Source organism: Eleginops maclovinus, chromosome 15 (assembly GCF_036324505.1).
Source record: "Eleginops maclovinus isolate JMC-PN-2008 ecotype Puerto Natales chromosome 15, JC_Emac_rtc_rv5, whole genome shotgun sequence".
Lineage (NCBI taxonomy): Eukaryota > Metazoa > Chordata > Actinopteri > Perciformes > Eleginopidae > Eleginops > Eleginops maclovinus.
The window spans coordinates 13,073,291-13,099,602 of record NC_086363.1 but is presented as its reverse complement, the minus strand read 5'-3'; the positions used below and the strand labels follow the sequence as shown (position 1 = coordinate 13,099,602).

Sequence of the window (26,312 nt, the reverse complement as noted above, 5' to 3'; positions counted from 1 at the left end):
AGTGTTTATGTATGTTTGTGTGTTAGGTAAAGGAGCGGTTTGAGCTATTTATAGGGCAGAAATGATATGCAGAGAAGAAGTGGATGCTAGGAGCGCAAAACGATAAATATGGAAATATGGAAATGCACGCACTGGATTAAAATTTGATGAATTTCAAACAAAATTCCACCTACACCATCAGTCTTTCCCCCCGTCAGGGATGGTGTGTGAGTGTGTGTTGTTTGTGTGTATATGTGTGTGTGTGTGTGTGTGTGTGTGTGTGTGTGTGTATGTGTGTGTGTGTGTGTGTGTGTGTGTGTGTGTGTGTGTGTCACTCTTGTGCAATTAGCTTCTGAAGTCACGCTTGACTGATTGTGAAGCTTAAATCCCCGGGCCCAGAGGAAAACTGCGTTGTACAGGCCGCCTGCGCCAGAGTTGTTAAGGTTTGTAATTGCAGGTTTATGGGTTCACAGGCCGGTAAATCTGCCCATGTACAGCTAAACGCTCCAGCGAGCTAACCTTAGCATCACTCCTGCTCATTCTCACCAACCATGACAAGGCTCAAAGCTCTGGGTTTCTTTGATATTAAGACACAAGAGCAGCGTCAACGGTAGACACACACTGCGTGCAGGAGGAGGTCTCGCAAGACAAGCGGGGGGAAAAAAAAGGTATTCAGTTTATCTCAAATCTCTTTGTTCTCTCGAGTGAAACCCCCCCCTGAAGACGTTGATACTACGGTTTGAATAGCAAGATGGAGATTTGGGCTTTGTAGGCCTACCTAAACATTTGTCGGACAAATAGGCACAAGTGAGTGGTTTAGATAAAAGAGAGTTTGAGGATTAAACAAGGTGCTTCATTATCACATCAAACCTTTGCTCCTTCCTTTGATGTCCCCCCCGCTCCCTATGCCGACATAAAAACACCTGCACAAAAGCTCACACACATTAACCTTTCCCACCTTCCCAACCCCAGCCACCCACACATCATCACACACCTTTTTAGGAACGTCTCTCGGGTGTTAATCTAATGCGAGTTTTTTCCAATTTTTTGCCTGGCTTTGATGTCTTTCACTCCCTCCCTCTGATCTGTCAAAGTCACCTGGGAGGAGAACACCTATCTGGCTCCCAGGCTGTCAGCCACGAGCGACAGAAGCCCGCCATTAATTTCACCTAATCACCGTCCCAGCTTGATTACCAGCGGGAGTCGGTGACCTGAATGACATTTTGAGCGACGCCTTTCATGGGTAGAAACAGCCCTGTTATGACTAAGACAAGATATTTCTATTTTATTTTTGTGCCAAGGGACAATTAAGGAGAGTGGGGGAGTAATAAGGCGGTCGTGATCAGAGTGAAACAGAGACAAAAGGGAGGAAAAATAGGGTTGAGAGTATGTCTGGATTTCTACCTGGCTGTTGTTCTCTCTTTTTAGGGGAAATATGGGCATGAGGCATAAGCGATTCGGGAAGTTATTACTTGGCAGCCTGCACTGTGAATGACCTCACCTTTGAGTTTTTCTTGGAGATTTTTGTGGAGCTTTTGAAAGTAAATCCTTAGAAAAAGGCAGACCACCTCATCATAAAAACTACTTCCTGGCTTTTAAAAGAAGCTGTTTGTGTACTTGTATACTTTGTGTAATTTATGAAAAATATCACTGGATGCCGTTTTTAAATAAAAGGCTCTAAATAGGAAATTGAGGTAAAGGGCAAGGAGGGTTCAGCGTGAGATATTTCCACACGGATGCATAATGCTTAGGATTAATGTTCTGTAAGAGGACCTTAAATTTGTAATATGCGACATGAGTACACAATGTGTAAACACACTACATCAAATGAGACAGCAGAGATATAACATGATCTAGATGTCGTGTAATTTCAGTTTGCAGAGCGGCACGCTTTAATGCATTTCATTTATGTGGGTGAGAAGGTTAATAAGCCACCGTGGTGATATATAACATCCATCTCATGTGGAGTCCACTGATGGAATATATGTATCCGGCATGTAATTTACTGTTGGAACATTTTCTTTCCCTCCATCTCTCAACCCATTGGCAACAGTGACCTCTATCTCATGGCTGCACTCAACAATAACCAGCTCCCTGCTAGCTGTATCTATTTGGTGTCAGCTGTTGCTTCTTACTAAAGTGTGATTGTGGTGGCGGATGGATGTGTTTGGAGGGTGGCGAGGGGCATGATGCATCTATTCCCGCAATAAGTCCACTCTGACGATGGAGCCTGTGTAACAGAGATATCTCAGAGAACTTAATATCATTCTACGAGACGTGCGAGACCAGCGTGAGCTATCAGGGGCGGGGGGGGAATTAAAGAAAGGGAGAGCTGAGAATCCTGAGAGAAGCTCATTCAGTCTGTGTGCGATATCTGGGTGCAGCGGCGTAACATACATCTCTATGTTAAGAAATACATTAACATTAAATGTCATACAGCATCGAGCCGCACAATAAAAATGGTAATGAAAACGTGATCCAGCGTTGATTGGTAGATTGTGATCATTATGATATTTTATAACTAAATATAAATGTCTAAGCCTTGCAGATCAAACAAGACACCTGAAATCACATGTGTGGGATTATGTTGGCAAGGACACTCTGAAGAGATTACTGCAAATAACCGGATTAAGGTAATCATTTGAATAAGATGTTTTCTAATACTACTTTCCTCTACAGATATATTTGCTGATATATATTTGCTGACACAACCCTTTGGTTTTGTTTGACTAGGAAATAGATTATTGATTATATGTTATAGGTTTATCAATCAGTTAAACGTTATGGGTTTGGAATGGCTTGGCTTCTCCCGCCCCTTAGTGCTTTTATTAAGGTGAAAGGTGAATGATAAACACTATAGGAGGATTGGTTCAATAGGACTGCCTTCAGACAGTTTTTCAGTGAGTGCATGCCAACACTGTCAATAATATTGTAATTTCAAAATGAATTTCAAATTGAAAGAAACTAAGCATATTTATTCTAAAAGGCATTACTTTATTTTTACACAACAGCCTTTACCTTTGAAAGCTAAACTTCCAACTACTCACGAGTACATTTCTTGACATTATATTATTTGGGTTATTTTTTAAACTTCTTGGGGGTTTTCCCTTTCCTGTAGTGTGTAATAGCTTTTTGTGCATGTAAATGGTCTGCAATGGCTAAAAACCCAAATTCCCCTCCGGAGAGACTTTCTCTTCCACACACTTCCCCCCACCCTGCCTGAAATGCCTTGATTGGACTTATTTGTTTACTTCTGTAACATAGTGACATCTCTATGCAACACTCACACTTCTATTGGCTGGCGCTCCAACACATTGTACGTGATAGGCCAAGAAGCAGGACTTTTCTAACACATCTCTAAGCCGTTTTCTAAACCCAACAGCGCCTGCCAGCTAACCAATCAGAGCAGACTGGGCTCTGGTTTCAGACAGAGGGTGAAAAGAGTTGCTGCAACACAGGCACTATGACAAAAAGAAAGCACATTTGCACATTTAAGCGAGTAACATGTCAAATAGATCTGTTTTGAAAAATCATTTAGCATTTGGGTTATTGTCACGAAGGTTGTGCACTCAATACAAAGATTGCCATCGTGGCACGCATTTAAACCACTATGTCCATGTATTTTTAATAAGAATGATTAAAAATGTAACGCTTGAAGTGAGAGCAATGAAAGAGAAATAACAATATGCAAACATTGCTCACATGCTTTTGAAAACACACCTGATTACCTAGTTCTGTAACGAAATGAATGTCACAGGCATATCAATTCTAAATGGAAAAACAACTAATGAAGCAAGGTTTTTGTTCCGGCTGCATCGGTCCAACATCAAGGAGAGTCCAATTCATGGTGGTGTACTAATACATCATTGCAGGTTTAAAGGGTGTGGTGGCTTTATGCGTTTATGTCTTGGGTACATGTTAATACAAAAACAGGCTTTAGTATTTGGAGTTTTAAACATATATTTCAGTGGGTCAGTTCGCCAGGGCTCGAGACATCTGGTTTAATACACTGTAAAGGGGATTATTAAGGCTGCACAGTGAGGAAGAGTTTGGTCACGTTGGGTTAAGGTTTATAAAGGGCAACTAACCACCTCTGCCATGGTTGCTTTTTGGCATGCATCTGTGGCACTGAGTAAAAACTGAATAATTCATTAAGAATTTCCGCATTCCTGCGTTAACTTGAACTTAAATTTCTTCTGCGGGAGGAGGGGAGAAAGCTTATTTTCTCGCTTGTTTTCTATCCAATCTCATTTGCTTGACTTCTCCATTCCCTTTCACATAAACACTCCTCTATTTCTCTTCCTCTTTCCAGCTATCATAGTAAATGCATTGAGCATTATGGTAATGGTAACTAACTCCATCTCACAGGCCACAGCCATCAGGCCTGGTTAAGTGTAATTACTGGCAATTAAAGTAGCAATGCAGAATGGAGTTAATGGTGTGGTTGTGATTCAATGCAGTATACTGTATTGTTAGTAGCAGCAGTGTAGCCTAATCGGATACAGACGACAATGGTCTTTTTTCTCTAAGACTCTCTAATGTATTGTAAAGTAGGCTTTCCCCCTCGAGTGACTGACTGCTAATGTATTATAAACAACAAAAATGATTAAGATAATTTGCAGTATGGATCTAAAGCATTTAATTTGTGCTATAAACAAACCTCCAGAGCTTAATAGAGGACTTTTGATTAGTCCTCATCGCTTGAAGTCAAATCTATGCAAATAGATGTTTTGGTTTAAAAGCAGATGTTTTTACCCTCTAGCCAGATAAAGTCATCCTGCACGTTAACTGCACTGTTTAAACTGTTCCTTTAAGAGCTGCAGCCGATCTGTCCGGAAAGTCGCAGCCCACTTAGGACTGCTGCACCTCCATATACCTCAGTGACAGTGCTGTTGCAATTATGCTGTTTCTGGAGAAACACTGGGTGTGGGTGTACACGGCCAATGTGAGTGTATGTTTGTGTACACGTGGATGATGTGCGATAAACAGAGATGCTAAGATGGCACTAAAAGCTCAACACACTGCTAATTAAGAAAACATGCTATAGACACAACAAATGCAAATGAAGACACATCTTCACCAACTCGAAAACACAGGTGCAGCATTTACAAAAAGGTGGTGTTGGAAAATGAGCATACATTTTTTTGGGGCTTATTCCAACATTGTGATAACATGGTTTAGATATCATTGCAAATACCTGCTATTAGCCTTTTGCTATTAGCCTTTTAGCCTTATTGTTATATCTGAGTCATCACAGTGACCGATAAACAACTTCAATTAGTCTATTAACCTTAAATATAAGGTATTATATAAGGGCATGTGCAACACTTTTTTTGTTCGCCCTGGAAACAGTTTCTGTTTATTTTTGAGCTTCTTGGAATGTTTTTTCTATATGTTAACCATGTGTCTTTAAATCGACGATCCTGTATATCCTCATATTGGTGTGGATGTTTTTTTTCTGCTCATGTTGTGTCTATTTGAATGTGTTTTCGCCTTGAGCTCACTGGGCCATTGCACAGGTCACACGTCAGTAGTTTCGAATCAGGGCCCGCAAACCCCTCACTTGCTCCCAGAGATAGGGATAAGGAAACAATAACGATGTCCACTTCTGCTCTGGGTATGTGTGAGTGTATTTTAAGGGGTGAGGAGTCATGAATCTCCTCTTCATCCTCTCCTTTAGACAGTGCCATCTGCCTCATCCCATCTCTTGTCTAATCCATCTCCCTGAAAAACAGGCAAGACCACTGATCTAAACAACAACACCTAGAAACCAACCATTAGAGTTGGAGGCGAAGCACCAGCGACAACATAGAGTTAGTTTCTGGTTTCAGAGTAATGACCTTCTCCATTGTTTGGTCCGGACAAAGACGAACCAAAGTTAGGATATCTTGCTCGAATGATGATGTGAAAGCAGTTTCTAAAACAAATAAGTTAATTATTCACATTTCTTTTGATGTCAAAGGCCTTTTTTTTTTTCAAAAGTGATATCTATTCAGTTATTCCACCTGTTGTGTTGTTGTTGAAAAGACCAAGACATTTCATGAGTTATTCATCTGCATTGTCGACGACGCTTATTCAAATTTCTGATGGAGGAGTGCACATTTTATTACAGAAATGGATACATTGGCATTTATACATCTTGGCAAACAGTGTATGTTCTTCGGTATGTGCGAGCACTGCTGCTTCTTAGATTACACAGTGAGTGTTTGCACGCAGTTACATCAGCAATGCGACAGCCAACTCATCATGAGTGTTTAGTCTCCCATGAAGATGTTATTGGCTCAATGAAGTCAAATCCCCATTAAATATGAACGACCAAGGTTATGTTATGTATCTTCACTTAATTGTGTCTCCAGCTACATACATTTCAAGCTTTTTCCAGGGGTTGGTGAGATAATCAATCTCTGATATTCAAGCACACAGACTTCTGTCAATGAAGTATGAATAACCATTTCCTTCTTTAACTGATATACTGCTGCAACATCCTGTTTTTGATGTCACATTTTATAAATCCTTACAGATTCTCTTTTTCTTTTCCATCACCTCATATAACACTCCAGAAAAATCAGTAAACAACTATTTAATTTATTTGTTCTCCTTTGTATTCTTTGGTTGTACTTCAAAACCAAAGCTCTGCATCATAATTGTTTGAAACATATTTTTCACACATTTTTGCCTTCTGAAAAAGTCAAGACCTCGCTCCCCTTTGAGACTTCTTTTAGCAATATCATACGGTTTGCAGACAATCATTAAACACTTTGTGGTTCTAAAGATCTCTGGTATTATACATTATTGAGACTGTTTTGCTGGATCTTGCAATGTGGATGTTGTTGTCCATATTCTAACATATTGACAACAAAATAAATGACGAGCAGTCAGTAAATCATCCGTGGCCTTTCCTCTCGAGTAACCGTTAGGAAAACAAAAAGGAAAAGACTGAAATTCTAAGATAATCAAATTAGCATACATAAACTCACTAGTAGGTTTTAAGCACTTGATGGGGAGAAAAACAGAGGCTAGAGATGAGGTTGACTCCACTACTCTGATTAAGCGCCCCTCCCCTGAGAAAGTCCTTGAAAGAGTAATGGGCAGTCGTGATCTGGCTTTACCTCCATTAACCAAAGCAGCAAACATTTACATAATGTACACATAATGTGCTGATTCACCCTGTCCGGATTCAAACAAGGCTCAGATAACTCACCGTGGCTGTATCACACCATTCATCACAGCAGGGCATTTACATCCAAAAGCACTTTAGAGCCAAGGCACATATATCTTTGTCTACATACATTTTATCCGAAGATTGTATAATACATTACTTCGTGTCATAGTATCACATCATTCTGAGATACCAAGGTGGTTTTCCTTAGCCATTGCTGGCACAATACGGTTTATAGTAAAAAAAACTGAGGAACAAGAAGTCGTGACAGCTTTTGTATTGCTTGAACTCAATTTTTAACGTGGACATCGAATAAGCTCCAAATGGAAGGTATAAGAACTCTGACTAAAGAGCTATACGTTGTTTTGTATCCTCATTTATTTGTGTCTAAAAGTCCAAAACGTGTAGGAATTTTTTTTATCAGTTTGCTTAACCTTAACCTAGCTTAATAGATGTAACTGTGCGCAACAGGTCTGGCAAAATGTGGAATTATCACATATTAAAGCAGTGTTAATAGGTTTGCGGTGAGGGAAATGTTTATTTTCAGCATTTCTATAACAAAAAGCACAGGAGTTTAAGTGTGAGGAATGGATTCAACAGTGTGTTTCTCTGCTCTAAATGTATCATGTTAGCCCGCTAGGCTTACTAACTTACTTATTTATATGTGGTTGTAATTTAAAAGGTACTTGCAAAGCTCAGTCGCTAATCTTAAGCTAACATAATTTGTTTTATAAGACCAAAGATAGCGCTTCGTTTACACATACAGTAGGTCAGTTCTCACCCTAAAAACTGCTTTAAAAGGGTTAGCTCAAATAGTTAGAAAATGACGGTTTAAATTTAAGCCTAAAAAGTGTAGGTGGTAAACCTTCCCACATTATTATTGTAAACTTCATATCTGCCATGTAACAACCTTAATGCACAGTCTATAACTACGAGATTCTCTACCAGGTGGCAATTATATCTTTGTTCAGTATGTGTCATAATTCAACCCACTGAACCTGCTTTCAGAACCGGCTTCCTCCTGCTGAACCCACTAATCGATAGGATCTCCTGAGAACCCCTTCCTACGCACTTCCCTTTGTATACCCAAATGTATAATGTAGTTACTTTAAAAGAGCTTCTCCAAGCTTTCTAATTACAGGCACAGGTTGCAAAAAAACAGTAATGAAAGGATAAATGAGCTAATAATAACTGCCTCAGCCTCAGTAAAAACTCCATGTTTATCACCATGTTCCGTGTTTCTGCGAGTCACTCTGTCCTCTCTTGCTCAGCACACACATTTACTCAGGCACCTTGCAGCAGGGCGGCACGAATTGGACACCTGATGAGAAAGGAAGTGCCAGTTATACTGACCGACTGGATAAAAGAAAGCCAGCATGGCCGCTGATCAAACACGATCAGCTGCTGTTTGGTCTCCGAGCCCCTTCATGAACTCCATCGATGGAAGGCAAACATAAAGCAGAGGCACTTCCACAAGTCGACCTTGAGCAGCATGCTGCTGCACGGCGTTGCACAGCTGAGGAGGCGTACGCCAAGAGAAGTTAAGCCTTTGACATGTGTGTGTGTGAGTCAGGACCTCGCTGGTGCAGAGTGTGTTCATGCATAAGCATGCGCTTGAACCCAATGGGCAGTCTCTATTTTTGTTTCCCCTCGTACGCATGAGCACACAAAGAAATGGACACACATATTCACAGGTCTCGGATCAAGATGAACGCTCCTGCTGCCAAAAAATGATTCAGGCTCAGACTCTAGCACATGTGCCGACAAACACAGTGTCCTGATTAAAATTCTCTGGCTTCGGCAATGGCACCGTAGAGAAAGGGCTGTGTAAGATAACAACACATAAAGAGGCTATTGTCTTATTCTAATCCTTCTTTTGAGGGAATGTAGTGAGAAATATCAGGGAGCAGTGGGGCTGTGTGAAAGCTTCAGTAAAGTGATATCTACAGTCCAGTGGGTTGTTCTTTCACAAAATATGCATAACCCTGATTCTTACTATTTCACAGGCGCTGACAAAGTGGTACTGGCTGACTAGGCAGACAACATTAATATCTTGCGCACAACATTAGCATATGGACAAACGGTACAAAGTGTTGTTTCTTTTCTGTAAACTCCGGAAGAATATCTTGGCTGCATATTTTTATTTCATTTTTTCTGAATTGCCTCTCAATTTATTCAGCTTTGCCCGGCTTGTTCAGACCATTTTAAAGCAAGTTGTTAAAGTGGTCTTTTATCACAACCTGTACGGTAAATGCTGACCTGGGCTGAGCAGGTTTAAGGCACAGCAATTTGTTTTCCATTTGTCCATCAGCTCAAGTCATTCGGTTTCGCTCTCTCCCAGTTAATTTGACCACCTCTATGTTTGGGCACCAATTATTGACTTTGATGATTGTGCTGTTTATCAGTGGGGGGGTGGGGGGAGTTGTGCTGGGATTCCTTTAGCAGATTAATATTAAGGTAGGAACCAATGATTATTTTTCATTTAAATTATTTGAGTGAATAGCACATTTAGTCCACAAAATCACAGGGTCACAGAGCTCAAGGTGGAGTCTTCAAATTGCTTGGTTTGTCCAACAAACAGTATAAAACATAGGATAACACTGGAATTAAATAGTTGATTACTGATTTTTTTTTTACCATTTCAGCAGCATTTAATTTATACAGATATGTATTTGGAAAAATGTTGACTGCTTATTACTTGTGTTGATTCATAAGCAGCAGGCTTTACATAGCAATAATGAATGCCCTTTTGAAAAAACGGTTTCTGTTTTGGTCGGTCACATTTTCCCCCTGACTGCCTCCTCTCTGAATCTCTATTTGATATGTTGTGCTGGCCATGGTCGATGAACTCTCTGAGCGTGCAATAAGCTAGCCCTGCAGAACTGGTAAGCCCTCCTCGATCAGTCACTCAATGAAACATTAGATGCTGCAGGAAAATTAATGCAGCTGAAATTAAATGAAAACACAGAAATGACTCCCCTGTAGGAAAAAAGAGAGCATCTTAAGCTTAAAATCAATGAGTGTAGGAGTTGGGCAAGGTTCTTTATTAACTTTGCAGAGACCTTCCCCACAGACCTAACGGCAAACAAACACAACTGAAGTGTCAGCAGGTATAAAATGTGTTTAGATGGACTTCAGAGCTTTGTAAATATGTTAGCTTTGAGTGCTTTATATCAGCTCTTTTGGGCTGTGCAGGTCAGGTCCTGTTTACATCTGCTGGTCACAGTCTACAGAAGATGTTTGCTGTGTTATCTGTGAACATTTAGCTTTTCTTATTTCCATTTTTGTCCTTTCATTGAAAGTGACTCAGGCTACCTTTGTGAAGAATGCCGTGTTCAAAACACTCTGAACTAATGAACCTCAGTATGTGAATAAGATCTCAAGTGTTTATTTAAAAACACTGTAAACATGAACGTTGATTCCAGGAAGCAGAGGCAAATACACTTTCTGAGAAGAAAACCGAGGAAGTGAGTGTCAAAACGAGGATTCAGGTTATAAGCCTCTTTATATAAATTGCTGAGGTCTTGTGTCTGGTACAGAGAACTCCCCCTTCTTAGTAATGGTGCAGTCCAATATAACCTCCAGCATTTTTTTAGACAGATAAAAACAGTGACACGCATGCGAGATTCATCTGAAAAGACTACGGCAAACATAATTCAAGGTGCTGTTGTTGTTGGGAGGTCCAGCTAAGAAACACCTATTTTAATACTAATTAAAAATCTTAGCTGCAAACCACTAAAAATAGCACGTACTGCGGAGGCCCATCAATTAAATCCAGCCCCAGGGGACAGCTGTAACATTGCTCAGGAGGAATGATGATGTGCTTTTGCTGCAGTAAAGCACAATGCTAACTAATGAAGTACACACACACTGTGTTACAAGGCCAGATGCAAGGACACCATCAGGATAGCAATTCAAAGCACTACTGTGTGGAAATCAAAACATGTCTGCTTAATGATATTCATTTTTTCTACATGTTGTCATTAACTCCTCGTTTGTTGATGTAATTGCATGGTAAACAAAGAAGATGCCTGTTGATGATTACTTTGCAAACGTAGAATATAACTTTTTTTGTATAAAACCGTTATTTTATAAATGGCATGTATAAAATTGTTGTACAAATGCTTACTTTTACATTTTATATACTGTAGTCTCAGGAACCAGAATGTATTATTGCATATGCTTATTAATGTCATTTATCTAGTTTCTGAAACAGTTTTCTGTTTGTTTTTTTAATTCAAAAAGGTTTTTGTCTCTTTTTTCACCTCTTAATCAGGTCGTTTGCCTTTCACACATCTGGCACACAACAGGAAATTGACCATTTCAAAAGCATTTTCATTTTTGGAATGAAACAGCGGTCATGTAGCCGGTTTGTAATTTGAAAATAAAAAACATAGCAATGTTTGGCCTTATCAACCAAAAATCCCAAATCTCATATATTTCCAATTAAAGATGTTTATTCTGCCTCTCATATCAACGACCCCTTTTTTCACCCTTACCATGTATATTTTCTTACGATTTTGCGCCAGCCACAGTAAAAATAGCATTAAAGTGACCACTTTCACTATTCATGAATCCTCAAGAAAATTAGCTGCTATATTCATACACGGGCTCAATAATCCATTACATTAGTATTAGGGAGCTGGAAGGTAAAGTTGGCATTATATCCTATCCGAATGATTCAGACCTTTTCAATCTCACATACAGCTCTGGGTGATATCTAGATAATGTCATGGTTGCAGTTCATGTGTGAAAAGGGGCTTTGGTGTGTGTTTTTGCTGCTGTAGCATGTGAATTTCAGCCCAGGGAAGGGGGAGCAAAAAAATAAATAATTGTATCTTATTATGACACATAAAATACACAAGTGTACAATTTTAGTGCATCAACAGCATGAAAACGCTGACCTCAAAATGATGCTCATTGAGGATCCTTGCTCTCTGATTATCCTCTGGTGTGTTTCTGGTGTGTTATCTGGCTTCACTCCACGTCTGCTCCTGCGGCTCTTTAGTGCAGCCAAGGTGAAATGGTGCACGGAGGGAACAAGGCCTCTGACTGTCAGCTACTGTGATACACCCGGCCCCTGCTCTGCTGCTACGCTCAGGCCTTCAAGGAGCTTTCCAAACAACTTTCCATTCCACAACCTTTGCCCGTGTCAGTCCACATAAACAGACACAAGGATAGGGAAAGAATAAGACAGAGACAGGAAAGAAAATATGGGCAGTGGAAAGGCCCCTTAAAAAGAAAAAGGCCAGTGTTTCCGATCTACAATGCATCAACTGAACCTGCGCTTACTGGAAACGTGTCAAGGACTAGAGAGAGTGAGCTTGTTCACTGCAAAATATGTTTGGATTGTTCCTCTGTGACTGAAAATGTGATGCTTGGCGACAAATTAAGATCATTGATGATATTAGATTTATATAGATTTAAAAAAAATCTAATCATTTGATGGTATTTAAAAGAAAGACAGGATTGAGTGCTACTGAGGAAGTCTGAAGAGGAGGAGGAGAGGAGAGCAGCTGTGACTCAGCGGGCTAATGGGGAATTATGCGCCGATCAACCAATCAGAGGGTCAGTGGTTAAATCCCAGCCACTGCAGTCGTAGTGTCCTTGGACAAGATACCTAACCACAAAATTGTTCCTATAGGCATGACATCTATAGTATGTAAGTGTATGTACTGTAAGCTGGCGGCAGCTCAATAACATCTAATGTAAAATGTAATAGAACAAGACTAGCAATAGTGAACATTTAAGGAAGCCTTTTACAGATTTCTTAAAAGCACAACCACTTGATTTTTTTCAGAATTAGCAGAATTGTTTTAAGATGAATGGCCGTCAGAATGACTACATATCTTTCCTTGATATAGCTGATTAAAACACAGCTATTACTCGTTGGATACAAACTCCTGGTTGTTGAAAGTTTATCTGAGGCGACTGTGATGAAAGGGCAGCGGCTCTCCTGTCTCGGCACTCTTCGACCCACATGCGAGGTGAAATAGGACAATCAATGCCCGATCAATAAAAACAATAACATTGAATCACTGTTTTTCTTTAATGAATGCTAATGAGCCTTCACCGTTTGTCGAACTGATACTTTAAAAGTAGAGAGGTGCCCCTTGCAGTTGATGGGATAATAAACGCGTTTTAGCTTAATTAACATTCTCAGGAGACCTCAGGGGTCTCTTCGGATGCCCTGCCTCTGAATGACTACATTTTATTTCAAAGCATAAATATGGAACGCTGCTATATTGGGCTGTAAGGCTTTTATATTTTTCTCACTGATCAGCACTAAACGTCTGTGCTGCAGATGTCTCTGTTTATAGGGAGACTTGTTTTGAAGACTTGCAGGACTCGTTTCATTTCACAAAATATTTATTTTAAGTTCTTTGATTTCATTCTAAAGCATATTCACTTCCATACCATTGCAAAGGTATCCATACTGGAAGAGGCACTATAGTAGGGCTGCACGATTATGGCCAAAATGATAATCACGATTATTTTAATCAATATTGAGATCACGATTAATTATCACGATTATTTGTTAGATTTGAACCAAAACATTTTTTATTGACACATAGGCTCATTATTACTGCTTTCACATCGAGGTGCTACATTCCTGCTACTGTTCACATTTGTGCATCAAAATAAAATAGGTCTATATCTCGTCCACACTACTGCGTTTTCGTTCTAATCCGGAGTTTTAAAACGAAAATGTGACCATTCACGCATACTGGGCATGCGCGTGCTGGTTGCAGTTGCAGCATTATAAAATGCAGAATTTACCTGCACAACAACTGCTACCACAGACAACAAGGTAAACAGCGCTTTTACTTCGTTATCCATGTTTACCACTGGTAGTCAAGGCTGATCCGACCCGATACCCAGCTGATTTGAATTTTTCCGGGTAAGGAAGGGTCACATGGTAGGAGCGTGACGAATCAGAGAAGGATACTCGTGATTGATAAGACCCAATCAGAAAGCGCTCATGGGTGCCTACGTTAGCGTTTCCAAAAGTCTGCGTTTCTGCCTGTCCACACTAATCAGCAGCCCCGGGGCCAGCAGCGTTTCCATAAGCCTCCGTTTTAAAACGAAAACCCAGTATTGTGTATTGTATTGTATACGAGGTTTGTTTTCTCCATCACTCGCTAGAGGCGCTAGATTGGCTTTGGAAAAAAACGTTGATACTGAGCGTTCTATGAACCGAATGACACATTTAAAATATCGCTCGATCACGCGATTTTGATCGTGGGAAGCCAAAATCGTGATCGTGATTAAAATTCGATTAATTGTGCAGCCCTACACTATAGTGTGTTTCACTTTGATGCTGAGAGACTTCGTTGCATAATCAGAAGTGTGAAAAGAAACCTTTTTCAGGGTCAAAGCTTTCTGAAACGTGTCCTAGTAAAGATTTGGAAAGGAGATAGAAAATGTGGAGAGTCTTTCGCACAATAACAAAGATACAAACTGTTATCACACCTTTAGAAAAACTTACCATGTTCAGTCTGCCTTGTAAACCAAGACAGAAACACATAATAACAAGGGGTACATTCTGTATCATCGCACTTACAGTAGACATCCACCCTGATGGACTTGATGGCTGGGGATCCAAGGCCGTTCTCAGCCTTGCAGTAGTATCGACCTCCCTGGGTCCTCAGGATCTTTGCAATGTTTAGCGTCTCGTTGAAAACACTGGAGTCCTGGAAACGGTCCGACACACTGCCCGCTGTCTTTGTCCATCGGATCTGGGAGGAATAAAGAGTAGATATGACTATAGATTCAATCCGATTTAGAGTGAGGCGTCTAAAAAAGGTTAATTACAAGTTCCCACGGCACCAATTTAAATATTATACTAGTCTGAAGCTTTGAGTTTCTCTTCTTAACAGAAATATTGTTTTTTTTTCTTCTTTCGATTGCTGTAAACCTCAGTGAACCCCGGTACCTATGCTTATTTGTTCTCAAATTAAAAGGTTGGGGTAGGCCCTTTAAGCAACTGAAGGGCCAAATGTCAAATGTCTTTGGCTTTATTAACAGAGATTTGTAAAACAACAAACAGGAAGTGACTGGAAATAAAAAATAAATCAAATCTGCACTTGTGTTCTCAAAAGTGTTGAGTTTGCATAATCAGCCAACAACATCAACATCTATGACTCCCTTGTCAAGGAAACTTTTTTTCAATTAATCAAAGAAACGAGATAACATATTTATAAGTCAGCTGGAGGTACATTGTCTTACCTTTGGACAGAGCCAGGCTAGCCCTGCTTTCTAGTCTTTATGCTAAGCTAAGCTCACCGGTTGCAGTGTGTCATTGAATATTTATCTAATACATATGAGAATGTTATCAATCATCAGACGTAACTGTCAGCAAGATTCTTACTATTCCTTTGAAATGGAAGCAGATCCTCATAATTAAAAATAAAGTCCAGTCTCATAATATGAGCCTTCTCCTAATAATGCTTGGGTTCCTCTGTGTGGTTGAGATAAATAGAGGCACTATTTGAGAATTTGCAGGAGATTAAAATCACATTATTTTATGCATGTTTGCTATGTTGTCCATATTCTGTATTAGATTGGGTGCACAAGCTACCGATTGAGAACATCCTGTTTTAGAGCTATTTTGTGAAATGCTGCAGTACGGATGACTTTTGAGATGAAAATCTTCCTCTAACTTCCCTTTTTCCTTGGTTTCACACAAGACTGACACCAGCGTGGCCTTCTAGCATGAGTACCTTTCACTAACTGATGAGAACCAGTTAGCCCATGGCATTGAGGTGTAATGAAAGGTGAAATAGTATTACTCTCCAACATGAGGTTGTAATTGACTCTCCATCATCTTCCTCTCCTGTCCTCATTAAGGCATACAGCATGAACAGGTACTGTGACTACTCTGGCCTGGGGGCCACACAGGCAGCACTACGGAGCATAAAGCACCATTCAATCCCTCTTCCTAAGTAAGCCGCAGATGGACTGGCTTTACTCGCACAGCCTCACATATCTCTGTCTAAGCAGGAGGAGGCTATGAATTAGAATCCAATATCTCCACACTGTACGGTGATAGCATCATCACGGATACTGATAACATTCCATTTTAGAGAGATAGCATCAGATGGGACAGGGATATCACAGCATGGAGGGATGAAGATAGGGTGCTATCGGGGTAGATTGGCGCTGTGCTGCTGTAGCTGTGGAGTTTTAACCATGACGACTCCAGCCTGGGGTTACGACAGTTTAGAAGTTTGGTCATTTTCCAAACAGACTGGAGAAAGGCAATGAAAGCTTGGTTGTCCAAAACCCAATAATGGTGCCCTTTTCCTATTTCTTTTTGGTAGCCTGGGGCCAGAGGATGACAGGGAGAGGGATTCATATGCCGCAAAAGTTTATCAGAGGAGTTTCAGATTCTCAGTCTTGCTTGGGGTCTTACCATTCGGAGAGTGAGAAATAAATTAGCTTCCCTGAAACCCAAAGAATGTGTGTGCTGTATTTCTTCTCCGACCTCTTTCACTTAAAATAAAAGTCGGTAGCCAGACGGAGCTTATGTACCATCCATTTTACACCCTTTAAGTGGATATATTACCATTGGAAATAAAAGCCTTTAAATGAACAGACTGTGCTGAAACTGCTCCACTTGGACCGTTAGAAATTTAGAAAGAGACATCGAAAGAAAGCTCTTCAGGAAAAAAGCCCAAACAGCAATTGATAGATGCAGCTGTAAAAAAAAATAGAACCCAATTATAACAGTTAGGGACATCATGAGTTCAGCAAAAGCAGCCTCAAACCCAAATAAGTTATGGTTATACAATAGATGAAGCAAAGTTTGAGAATTCTATGTCACTCTCCTACAGCGCCCTGGTTCCCCATTAATGCAAATACAAAGGAAGCTAGCGTATGGCGACCTCAGCAGAATTCAATATTCTACCAGCTTATACCCCCAGTGATTTCCACTGCCTTTTGTGTAAAGAGCTTTGAGTTTAAGGAAAGTGCAGTATCAATAAGTGCATTGTCGCAGTGACACTAAGAAGTGGGTGTTCAAATAAACTCTTCAAATTTTCAAGAGGAAAGTGCGGCTGTTTGTTTCAGCAGCAGACCACATTATTGGTGAGCTTTCAACTCGCCCCGTACCCTGGAGCTATTTTCATTCCTCCACTTCTTTGACTCCTCACATCTGAGCACCTCTGCCCACAGGGGGAGTCCTGAAGTGTGCCTGGTGAGAACCGTTTGACCCTCTTCACTCTCCTCGGTGCAATGCAAATACTCTTGATCTGAGAGGAGCTGGCGGATTCAAGCAATATGATAATTGCCGCTCCTGCCCCACTGGCAGCCAGGTGGAGTTTTTCTTGCTGCTATTTTGCTGCACTTTTGTCACTACTCAGCTGAAACTCGGGAGGTGCTCATAAGTATACATTGGGGAATTAGTCAAACTGGTACTGGATGTACCACCCAGCTTCTGTTTTATGGCTGAAGTTTAATATTTGTGTCTTTCCCTTGCAATCTGGTGCTTATATTATTAACATGACATTTAAATGGGGCCTGGTTTTAGATAAATACACAGCATGGTTTGAAAAAAAAGTTGTGCACATTTTCGAAAAAACCTTGACATGACAGCACTTTCACAGGGATAAGCAGAGTCGAGACAATAATAATGCCATTCCCTCTAAAATATGACATCCCAATAGAAAGATCAACGTTTGCTTACAAGAAAAAGTAAAACATCTTATCTAGATTAGTATCCAACTGAAAATCCCAGCAGTGTCTGAGACCACACATGCTGCGATGTTATGGCGAGAGCTAATTAAAATGCGCCCAGTGTCTGTTGTTATGCAGGGATCATATGCCGGAGCACGCGTCTTCGGTGAATCTCCCATAATGCCTGCTGTGGCGTTTCCCTCTCCCTAACAACAGACTGGCTTCTAATTGCTTGCCATCTTTTTTCTTTTCCGGCACTGATGGCGGTCTGCGCCGCTTGCTGGTGCAGCCAAGTGTGGTTGAGCATGACAATCAAGCGATCAGGAGAAGCATCAGGGGGTCCAAATCACAAATTGGGAGTGCAAAGACACTACAGGTCTATATTAGAAAATACTGGCCCTTGAAAAACTGGATGACCGGAAAAAACATGCCTCAGTGAAGTGTTTGTCATTGAAAATAAAGAGAGATAAAAAACAGAAATCAGAATCTCTTTGGACAAAACACCTTTGACAGTTCAAATAATGGGGGCCGCTTTCATTTGCCTTGGTGTTGAGCTACATCCGGTATGTTTGAGTGCTGAAGTTTGTTACTTTTTAAAGACTATTGAGTTTAAATGACGGCGGGTGTGTTGACAGGGTTTAGTTCAATGGGATGAGATCTGAAACAGAGCAGTGCAGAAATTGAAAGTTAAATCATATTGAACAAAAGCACCATCTGTTGAAGACACCAGTACTGTAGGCGAACTGTCATGAGAGCACCCAAAACAGATCACAAACTCCAATTGGTCTGTATAAAGCAAAATGTCCCTGGGCCCGAGGTCAGGTTATTTGTACTCGCTGACCCGTTGCGCTGAGAGTTGAATCTGGCCAGCCAATAATTGAAACAAAAAAAAAGGTGTTTGCAATGTGGTGTAGCTGGCTGTGGGGAGCCTGGTACTCAAACAAAGCAGTGTGGACATAATGGATGGAGGCCAGGGCAGAGGAGACGGGGGCAGATGGCTTCATCATCAGGGACTCTTTGATGTCTGTTCACGGCATCAAAGACAATGAACCGAGCTAGAGGACGGTGACCGTGAAAGTATGAACAGATAAAGCTGTATGTCTTCGGTGCTCTGACACAGAGATTGAGATAAAACTGAGAGAAAGGGGTTATTTTGATCTGTTTATTTAAACTAAGTAATATCTATTTTCAGTATTATGTATTCATGAATTTTCTGATACAATTATTAATTATTTTATCCCTAAAATGTCGCAACAACTGAAAAATGCTCCTCCAGTTTCCAGAAGCCTCAGGTGACATCTTCAAATTGAATTAATATTCAATTTTCATTGATATAGAGCAGAGGGGAAAAAAGAGCTATTTTTCACATTTGAGAAGCTGTTACAAAGTTATAATATTGAACATTGCTTGATAAATTACTCAGTTATTCAAATTCTTAGTAGATTAAATTCATGTTCTACCGATTAATTCATCTAATATAATTGTCAGCACAAAATGGAAAAGGAGAGAGAGGCAGCAAGAAAGAGATTGGACCTGTTAGTCTTTTATATGTTTTATCAATAAACTGCATATAAGAAGTGGACATAGTCACCGTGATGTAACCCACTATGACACTTTAGAAAGACACACTGGGAGTCAAGTTGTAAGACAAAAACACTGGTGTCTTCCAAACTGGACAACAATGTGTGTTACCAACCTGTAACTAAGATAGTTCTGCCATTAAGCCCGCTTTGCTTTTTATTTAACTGTGGGTTAAATGGGTCCATTGGATCTAATTATTGAACATCATGCTTAGGGTTGGGTACTAAAATCATGTCACGATTTGGTTCTGCAGGTTGCAAGGTAACATCAGAAGAGACTGGGGGAATTTAAATGTCAAATTGCAACACTTCGAACTAACTTGTGAATGCAAAAGTAATGTAGTGATGATTTCTATATAATTGTATTCAATAAAAGCAACCAAACTGATTAATATATAATAATCTCCCAGAGAAATTGGCATGGGACTTATTTTTACCCTCAAGAACCAAAGTCAAGAACCGGAAAGAACCAGAAATTGAAAAGCAGAACTGGATCAGAACCGGAATTGTTTTAATCTACGATACCCAACTTTAAACATGCTGTATTGAAAAAATGCACTACTATAAATTGAGACCACAAACTCATAAGGAAAATGTTTATTAAGGGAATAAAGCAAGTGAGAAGTCCAGTCATTTTCTCATAGACTTCCATACAATCTGACTTTTTGTAGCCGAAGGTACCTGGTAAATATCATCACTGTCAGCGTTGACACTGCAGGCATATTTGCTCAAATCACCTCTGTGCCTCAGAGCCGCAGCAGATACTTATCCTTGTAGGTGCTAAATAAAATAAAACAAGCTTAAAAAAACGCAGAGTGAGGAAAAAAGCCCTGTCAACACAGCAAAGATATTCTCTCTCATCGTTCTTAGAGAGGCAACTTCCACAAATCCTTCCAGTGACCTTTGCACCTCTGATGATTTAACTTGCTCACCCCCCGAGCCTGCTACATGCCAGCAGTCCCAGTTTTCCTCCACAGCCCTCAGCAACGACTTGAAATGCCAAACCCAAGAGGCACAGTGGAGAAAAGCACACATTATACGGTGTGCTGGTGACTGACAGGAACATATATTTATTTGACAATTAAATGGGAAGGCAGACGAGTGTTGAGTGTGCCTGTGTGTCTCTGTGTGTGAGGTTGGATGCACGTATGATTTTATTATTAGAAAGCCTTCTGTTTTTTTTTTTATCATCCTCCGAGGTGAGTGGGTGGATGTGTGCGGGGCTGACAGAGAGGCCCACTGTGCGGAAGCTGCTGCCTGGTTGGACACAATCCAGAGACTCCATCAGCGGGAGGGCCTGAGGGGCGTCTATGTAATTTAAGAAGTGTGCATATTGATAGGCACGAGGAAAATTAAACGGTGACAAAAATTGCCGACCGTGGCCTCATTTGCCGTGTGGTTGGTCGTGAGAGGTGCTGATGTTGAACTTGGCACAACACCCCTCACTTTGTGTATTATCATGGGAGCTAGTAGTATTTCAAACCCGTGGAGGGAGACGGGAATCTGGACAGTAATGATGAAAAGCGCTATTTTGTGATTTGCTAATGCAGAACTAATCGATGGCATTTACAGTGATCGAGCAGTGTGACTTGGCCCCCTGTGATATCATTGTGCAGATGGAGAATATAGTTAAAGTTATTGCTAGTATAGAAGTTATTTGAGAAAACAAAATTGAGAATGATTCCACGGAAGGGAGAAACTGCTTTCCAATTAAGCTTAGGTGTAGATCATAAGCGGCTCCAGGGTCGAGCTTACAGGGCTTAAGCTCTGAATGTGTTCAGCAAAGCCCCGAATCTTTTACTGTTCATCACGGATGGCGTTTTCTGTACTCAACCCCGATTATAGCTGCAAAGGAAGCAATGTTTTTTAAACTTCGTGTCAGATGGAAGCATTGACACACTATTAAACAGAACTCCCCCCCCCCCTGCAGTGGCCTTTTTCAACTCTGCTGTATTAGTTGGAAAATATTTAAGAACGTTTTACACACATTGGTAACTTCTCTATAAGAGTTAAAGTTGACAGCTCAGCACTTTGTGTGTCCATGTCAAATTTAAGGTGCTGATTAATTGTCCAAACTATTATTTTTACATGATCTTATATGATCGGCATCAGCCAATCGGCTTGCTAATCCATCGCTGCGATTGGGGACAAGGTACCCCTCAAAAAGACGCCTGTTTACTATCCTGGCTCCTTCATGGTGGAATGACCTCTGCGTATCTTCTGTTACAAACTGAAAACACATCCGTTTTGATATTTTTGTAAGAAAAAAAAAAAGAAGCACATTCGCTTAGGCACTGAAGCAAATTCACCAGCACTTAGTATGTCAAGTATGTCTTGCTTGAAGGGAATATATCCACTGCCTTGTTGTTCCCTATGGTTTTTGCCCTTATTGTAAGTCGCTTTGGATAAAAGCGACAGCCAAATGAAAAGAAACTTTATGAGTTTATCAAAAATAGTTAGTTGTACCGCTAAGGTCTGTACCAGGTTGTCACGAGTTAAGTGCAAAAAGTAGAGTATTCTAGTATTCTAATTAAAGGGAATGGGTAAGATATAGGGGATACTTGATCTGTTGATCTAACACCCCCCAGGCTATACTAAGCATTGACAGCTTACTGCAGCAAAGCATTAGCAGGAATGCCTTTAAAATGAATGAGCAGCTTTATCAATCAAAAGTAAAATGAGTTTAGTTGTAAGGTGTGAGTAAGCTTTTTTATATTCAATGTTAAAACGTGTTATTGTAACATTGATGTAAAGGCAAAAAGCAAAAGGTGGAGGACTAATCTTAAGCATATTTAAAAAAGTAGCACTGATATTTAAGATAAGATAGAAATATGTATATCTCTTTAATTCAACATCAGCAACATTTGCAAAAGAATGGCCAACTGATAGAGAAAGCAGTCAACAAACCTAAACACCTTCTTTAGGGAAGCGGAATTAGGGGAACCACATCACTTGTCATTTTCTTTTTCTTGCAACATGTATTTTAAACATCTATTGCATGTACCAAATGTGATATAACCTAGTAAAACATATATTATTTTTTATAAACTAACATGTGTACTGTAAGATAATGGGCCTGTTTTGAGGACTTTAGCTAGCAAACACATGGGGAGAACAAGTTTCTGTATACAATCTGTATATTACATAAAAGAAGAAGTAAGAAAGTATGGACACTCACAGTAAACCTTTCATACTGTTCAAGAAAAATGGCCCCACCAAAGGTAAAAACCAGACCTGTGCCCATAACTGTAATCACTTGGGGACACCAAACTAGCTCTCCAACCTTTAAAGAGCACTGATTACTTTTGTTCCCCACACATCCTCTTGAAAGATGAAGGAACTAGACTCAATTAAAATGTGGAACTTTGGGGCAAAGAAAGACAGGGAACATGTTCTAAGGATTAATATTTAAGTCTGATTAAAAGATGAGTCGCCGTTGCCGTATCAACGTGTGAGTGTGCTTCCGAAGAGGTCGCATACCCTTGTGTTTTTCACGCCAACATCACATACCCCAGCCTTGGATCTTCTGCCACCCCAGATAACCTCGTCTGTTTCCGAATGCACTCGGAATGAATGTGCATTCCCCCCCCCGCGGTCCCATGGCACAACCAGAGGGGGGCTAGAGCTGACACATCCCAGAGTTCGGGGAGACACAGCAGAGACCCGCTGTGCCAGGGGATCTGCGTGAGTCTCATAATGACTCTGTTTCAAAGGAGATCCTGCCTCTCCTGCCACAGCCTCGCAGGGCTTTTGATCTCCCACACTCCTCTCCTCTCCCCCCTCCCCTTCCTCGCTCTGCTCTGTTTTTCACAAAATCTAATTAAGAGGAAAGACAGCGATGATGAGTGTGAAGTTGCCCCCCTCTCCCTCGATGAGAAGAGGAGATGATCGGTGTGTCGGAAGCTCTTTGCTAATTTAAGAGGCCTCACCTTTTCAATTGTGAATATAAAAATCGATGTGCTCTTTTGCTTCGGGGTCCAGAGGGGAAGTGTACAAACTAATGGCCTTGCCTATCGATCAGCAGGGGAATTATATTAATTAACGTAAAGAAGTTCAGTGCTGTCCCGAGAAGGAGCTGAATTCCCAAGTAAACTTTTAGTTGACCGACAAATTGGAAACAGCATTCGATAAATGTTCGAAAGGTTAGTGTGTGCAAATCATGCCCGGAGTAATGTCAGGAGAAAATTTGATGGTCGGGTCGTTTGTGGCAGAGCTGACATTTATACCTGCCTGGATCAAGTCAGGTGGTATTTTGTCTAAGCTAGTAGATGAATTCTGTTTTCGTCTGACTTTTTATAGATTTGGATGAAAAAAGCAGTAGGTAAAATTCAAAACCAGAACAAAATGAACGGCCTATTTTCTCCGGAAAAAGGTGGAGGACTTTTGAATTGGTTCAGATCACAACGGTAAATAAAAAGAGTTTGAGAAAACCTCCCTCCCTGCTGCAGGGGACCCTTGTGCATTCACATGACCCGCACTCGTTTCACTGTGGCCTGTTTATGGCAGATGTTTCGTCTGTTTTGTTTTCACATTCTCATTAGCTCCGGAAGCTCTCATTATCAACACGCAGGTGCACAATGCAACCTAAACCATCAATAATTAAAGGATTAAACTTTTAAGCTGGTTTAGCACAGAGGAACGTGGTGTGCATTGGCGCTAATGCAGAATTAAAAAGCAAGCTGGAGGAGAGTGAGGAAAGGAGAGACAGACAGGAAGGAGAGACTAAATTAGTGTTCCGTGATTCATGAGTAGCTATTTCCGTCGGTGCGGACAGCTAAGGGCGGATGGAAAGGCGGTGAGTTCTTTACCTGTGGTCGAGGATGCCCTGTCACCAGACAGGTGAGCTCCAGGGTCTCTCCCTCTCTGATGGTGTACACTCTCTCCGTGTGCCGCTCCTCCTCCACATTACAGGCGTGCCCTGAGTGTATAATACGGACGCTCGGAGGTGCTGCGGAGGAGAAAAGCACAAAGACTGTTAGCATTCTGTTCATTTCTTAAGGAATGAGAAGTTTACCATGACAGATTGCGTATTGATTAAGAGGTTGCCTCACTGGAAAAAGAAAGAAAATGTCTTTAAAGCGCTGTGGCTGGGATTGTAATGCACGCAACAAGCCTGTGTTATTTAAACCAGTAGGAGAAAAATAATTGACTTTTTTTTCACTTTCAAAGCATTTACTTTGAGTGTAGCTTTTCAAATATTGCTAGTATATTGAATATAAATGAAAGAAAGCTACTTTGGGAAAGTGATTCAGTGCCAATTTTAGCTTTTATTTGTAGTAACTTGTGAGAGTAGCACTTTCACACAGTTTGAGGGACTGATGGGGCGGGTGCTGCGGAACCCGGTATGAAAAAAGACATCTTCACCAATTCTTTTGTACAGCACATCGAGCTTATTTATTTTTTGTATTACTCAATACACATGATTTATGAACGTGTGTTTTTCTAACTCACAGTGAAACTTGAAAAAAACTGCTGAATTTATGCATGCATGAATGTAAATTAGTAGCATAGCAAGGAGTGAGAAGTGATGCCCCTATTTTGCACTACCAAGTAATAAGTGTAAGTACGTGCCATATGCAACCTGAGAATGCCCGAGCGTGTTGATTGTCTCTAAGAAGGCACAATGTGAAACATATTTGGGAAAAATCTAAAGCACAACAAAATCTAAAATGAAATCTCATCCATGTTATTATCGAGATTAAACATTTGATAGATTTAATTCTTTTTTTTGCTTTTTGTGAGATTTTGATTCGATATTTTGACCTTGTGACTTGAAGACTTTTTCTTTTGGCCAATCTAAATTTCAGTTGTGAAAATATAGATAAGCACAAAAGCAGTAACCAATTAGTATCCCTCCACTTTGACTGAAAGTGACATTCACTTAGCATCTCAACTAAATTACCCAGTGTAATCAGCAATAATTCAAATGCAGTGTCAAGGAAATGACCGACTGTGAACAAGTAATTTAGTATTTTCTCTCCCTTAACCTTCTCATGTCCTAGCCCTGAAAACATTTGAGAATTAATTTAATATTCAGAAAGGTTTCAATAGATGACTCATCTTAGGTAAACCGCCCAAAATGATCAGTTCCACTGAGCTTGGGAGGCGCAGTCGCATGTAACCGACCCCTGACAATACTAGCATCTGTTAGGCATTTATTCCTCTCCAACTTACATGATTAGTGAAGAGGTTTTGGGATGAGATGATTTAGAGAGCGGATACGGGATATGATTAGGAGGAGGACTACAAATTGGTGAAGATGGAGAAAAAAAAAGAAGAAGAAATCAGACAGGAATCACGAGGAGTTGCAGACTGTAGTGTTTCCTTTCATGTCATAGGAGCTGCTTCCTGTGTGGGCGCCTCCCGGCAGACTCAGCTCCGGCAGCAGATCGGTTCTACCTCTATCCACGCTGCGATGCTAATGAGCGCAGCGACACTCCTCCCCGCCCTACCGCTGCAATGGGAGTCTCAAGTAGAGTGTGTCCTTAGCCACGCGCTAACCACTTGTCCCTCCCTGCTACCAAGCATGCTGTTTGTCTCATTTGGCTTGTTAGCTTAATGCCCCGTCGAGCTTGTCTTGCCTTTTCTAAATGCTACCTAGATTGATGAACTCTGAGAGACTTGCTAGACCTTTTCCTTTGCTCTAACCCCCTCTTCTCTCCATTTGGAGATGAATACACTGGTGGGGAATTCCAAAGGGGGGGATAAGAGCCTGAGAAATAAACTGTAGTGTAAGGGAGCTTCACGCAAGGCTGCAGCTTGATACAAAAAAAAGGCTTGGAAACAAGGCCCCAGGGCACTCGACGAACAAAGTGCTAATGCCATTTACTCCAATGAGCCAGTGTCTCCGCAGCATACTATCAGTCCTGGAGGAAAGCAGGGAAACTCCCGCAATTAATGATCTTCAACCCCTATAG

At 40.7% G+C, this 26,312-nt stretch overlaps 1 protein-coding gene across 1 annotated transcript in view; it reads right to left on the bottom strand.

Moving 5' to 3' along the window:
* The window catches only part of LOC134876991 (MAM domain-containing glycosylphosphatidylinositol anchor protein 2-like), a 157,631-nt gene that overhangs the window by 81,179 nt on the left and 50,140 nt on the right, over positions 1–26,312 (bottom strand). The window contains exons 2-3 of the mRNA XM_063902315.1: positions 24,204–24,343; positions 14,703–14,877 (exon numbers count right to left, since the gene is read on the bottom strand). Coding sequence (XP_063758385.1) covers positions 14,703–14,877; positions 24,204–24,343 — 315 coding nt within the window. The remainder of the gene's footprint in view (positions 1–14,702; positions 14,878–24,203; positions 24,344–26,312) is intronic.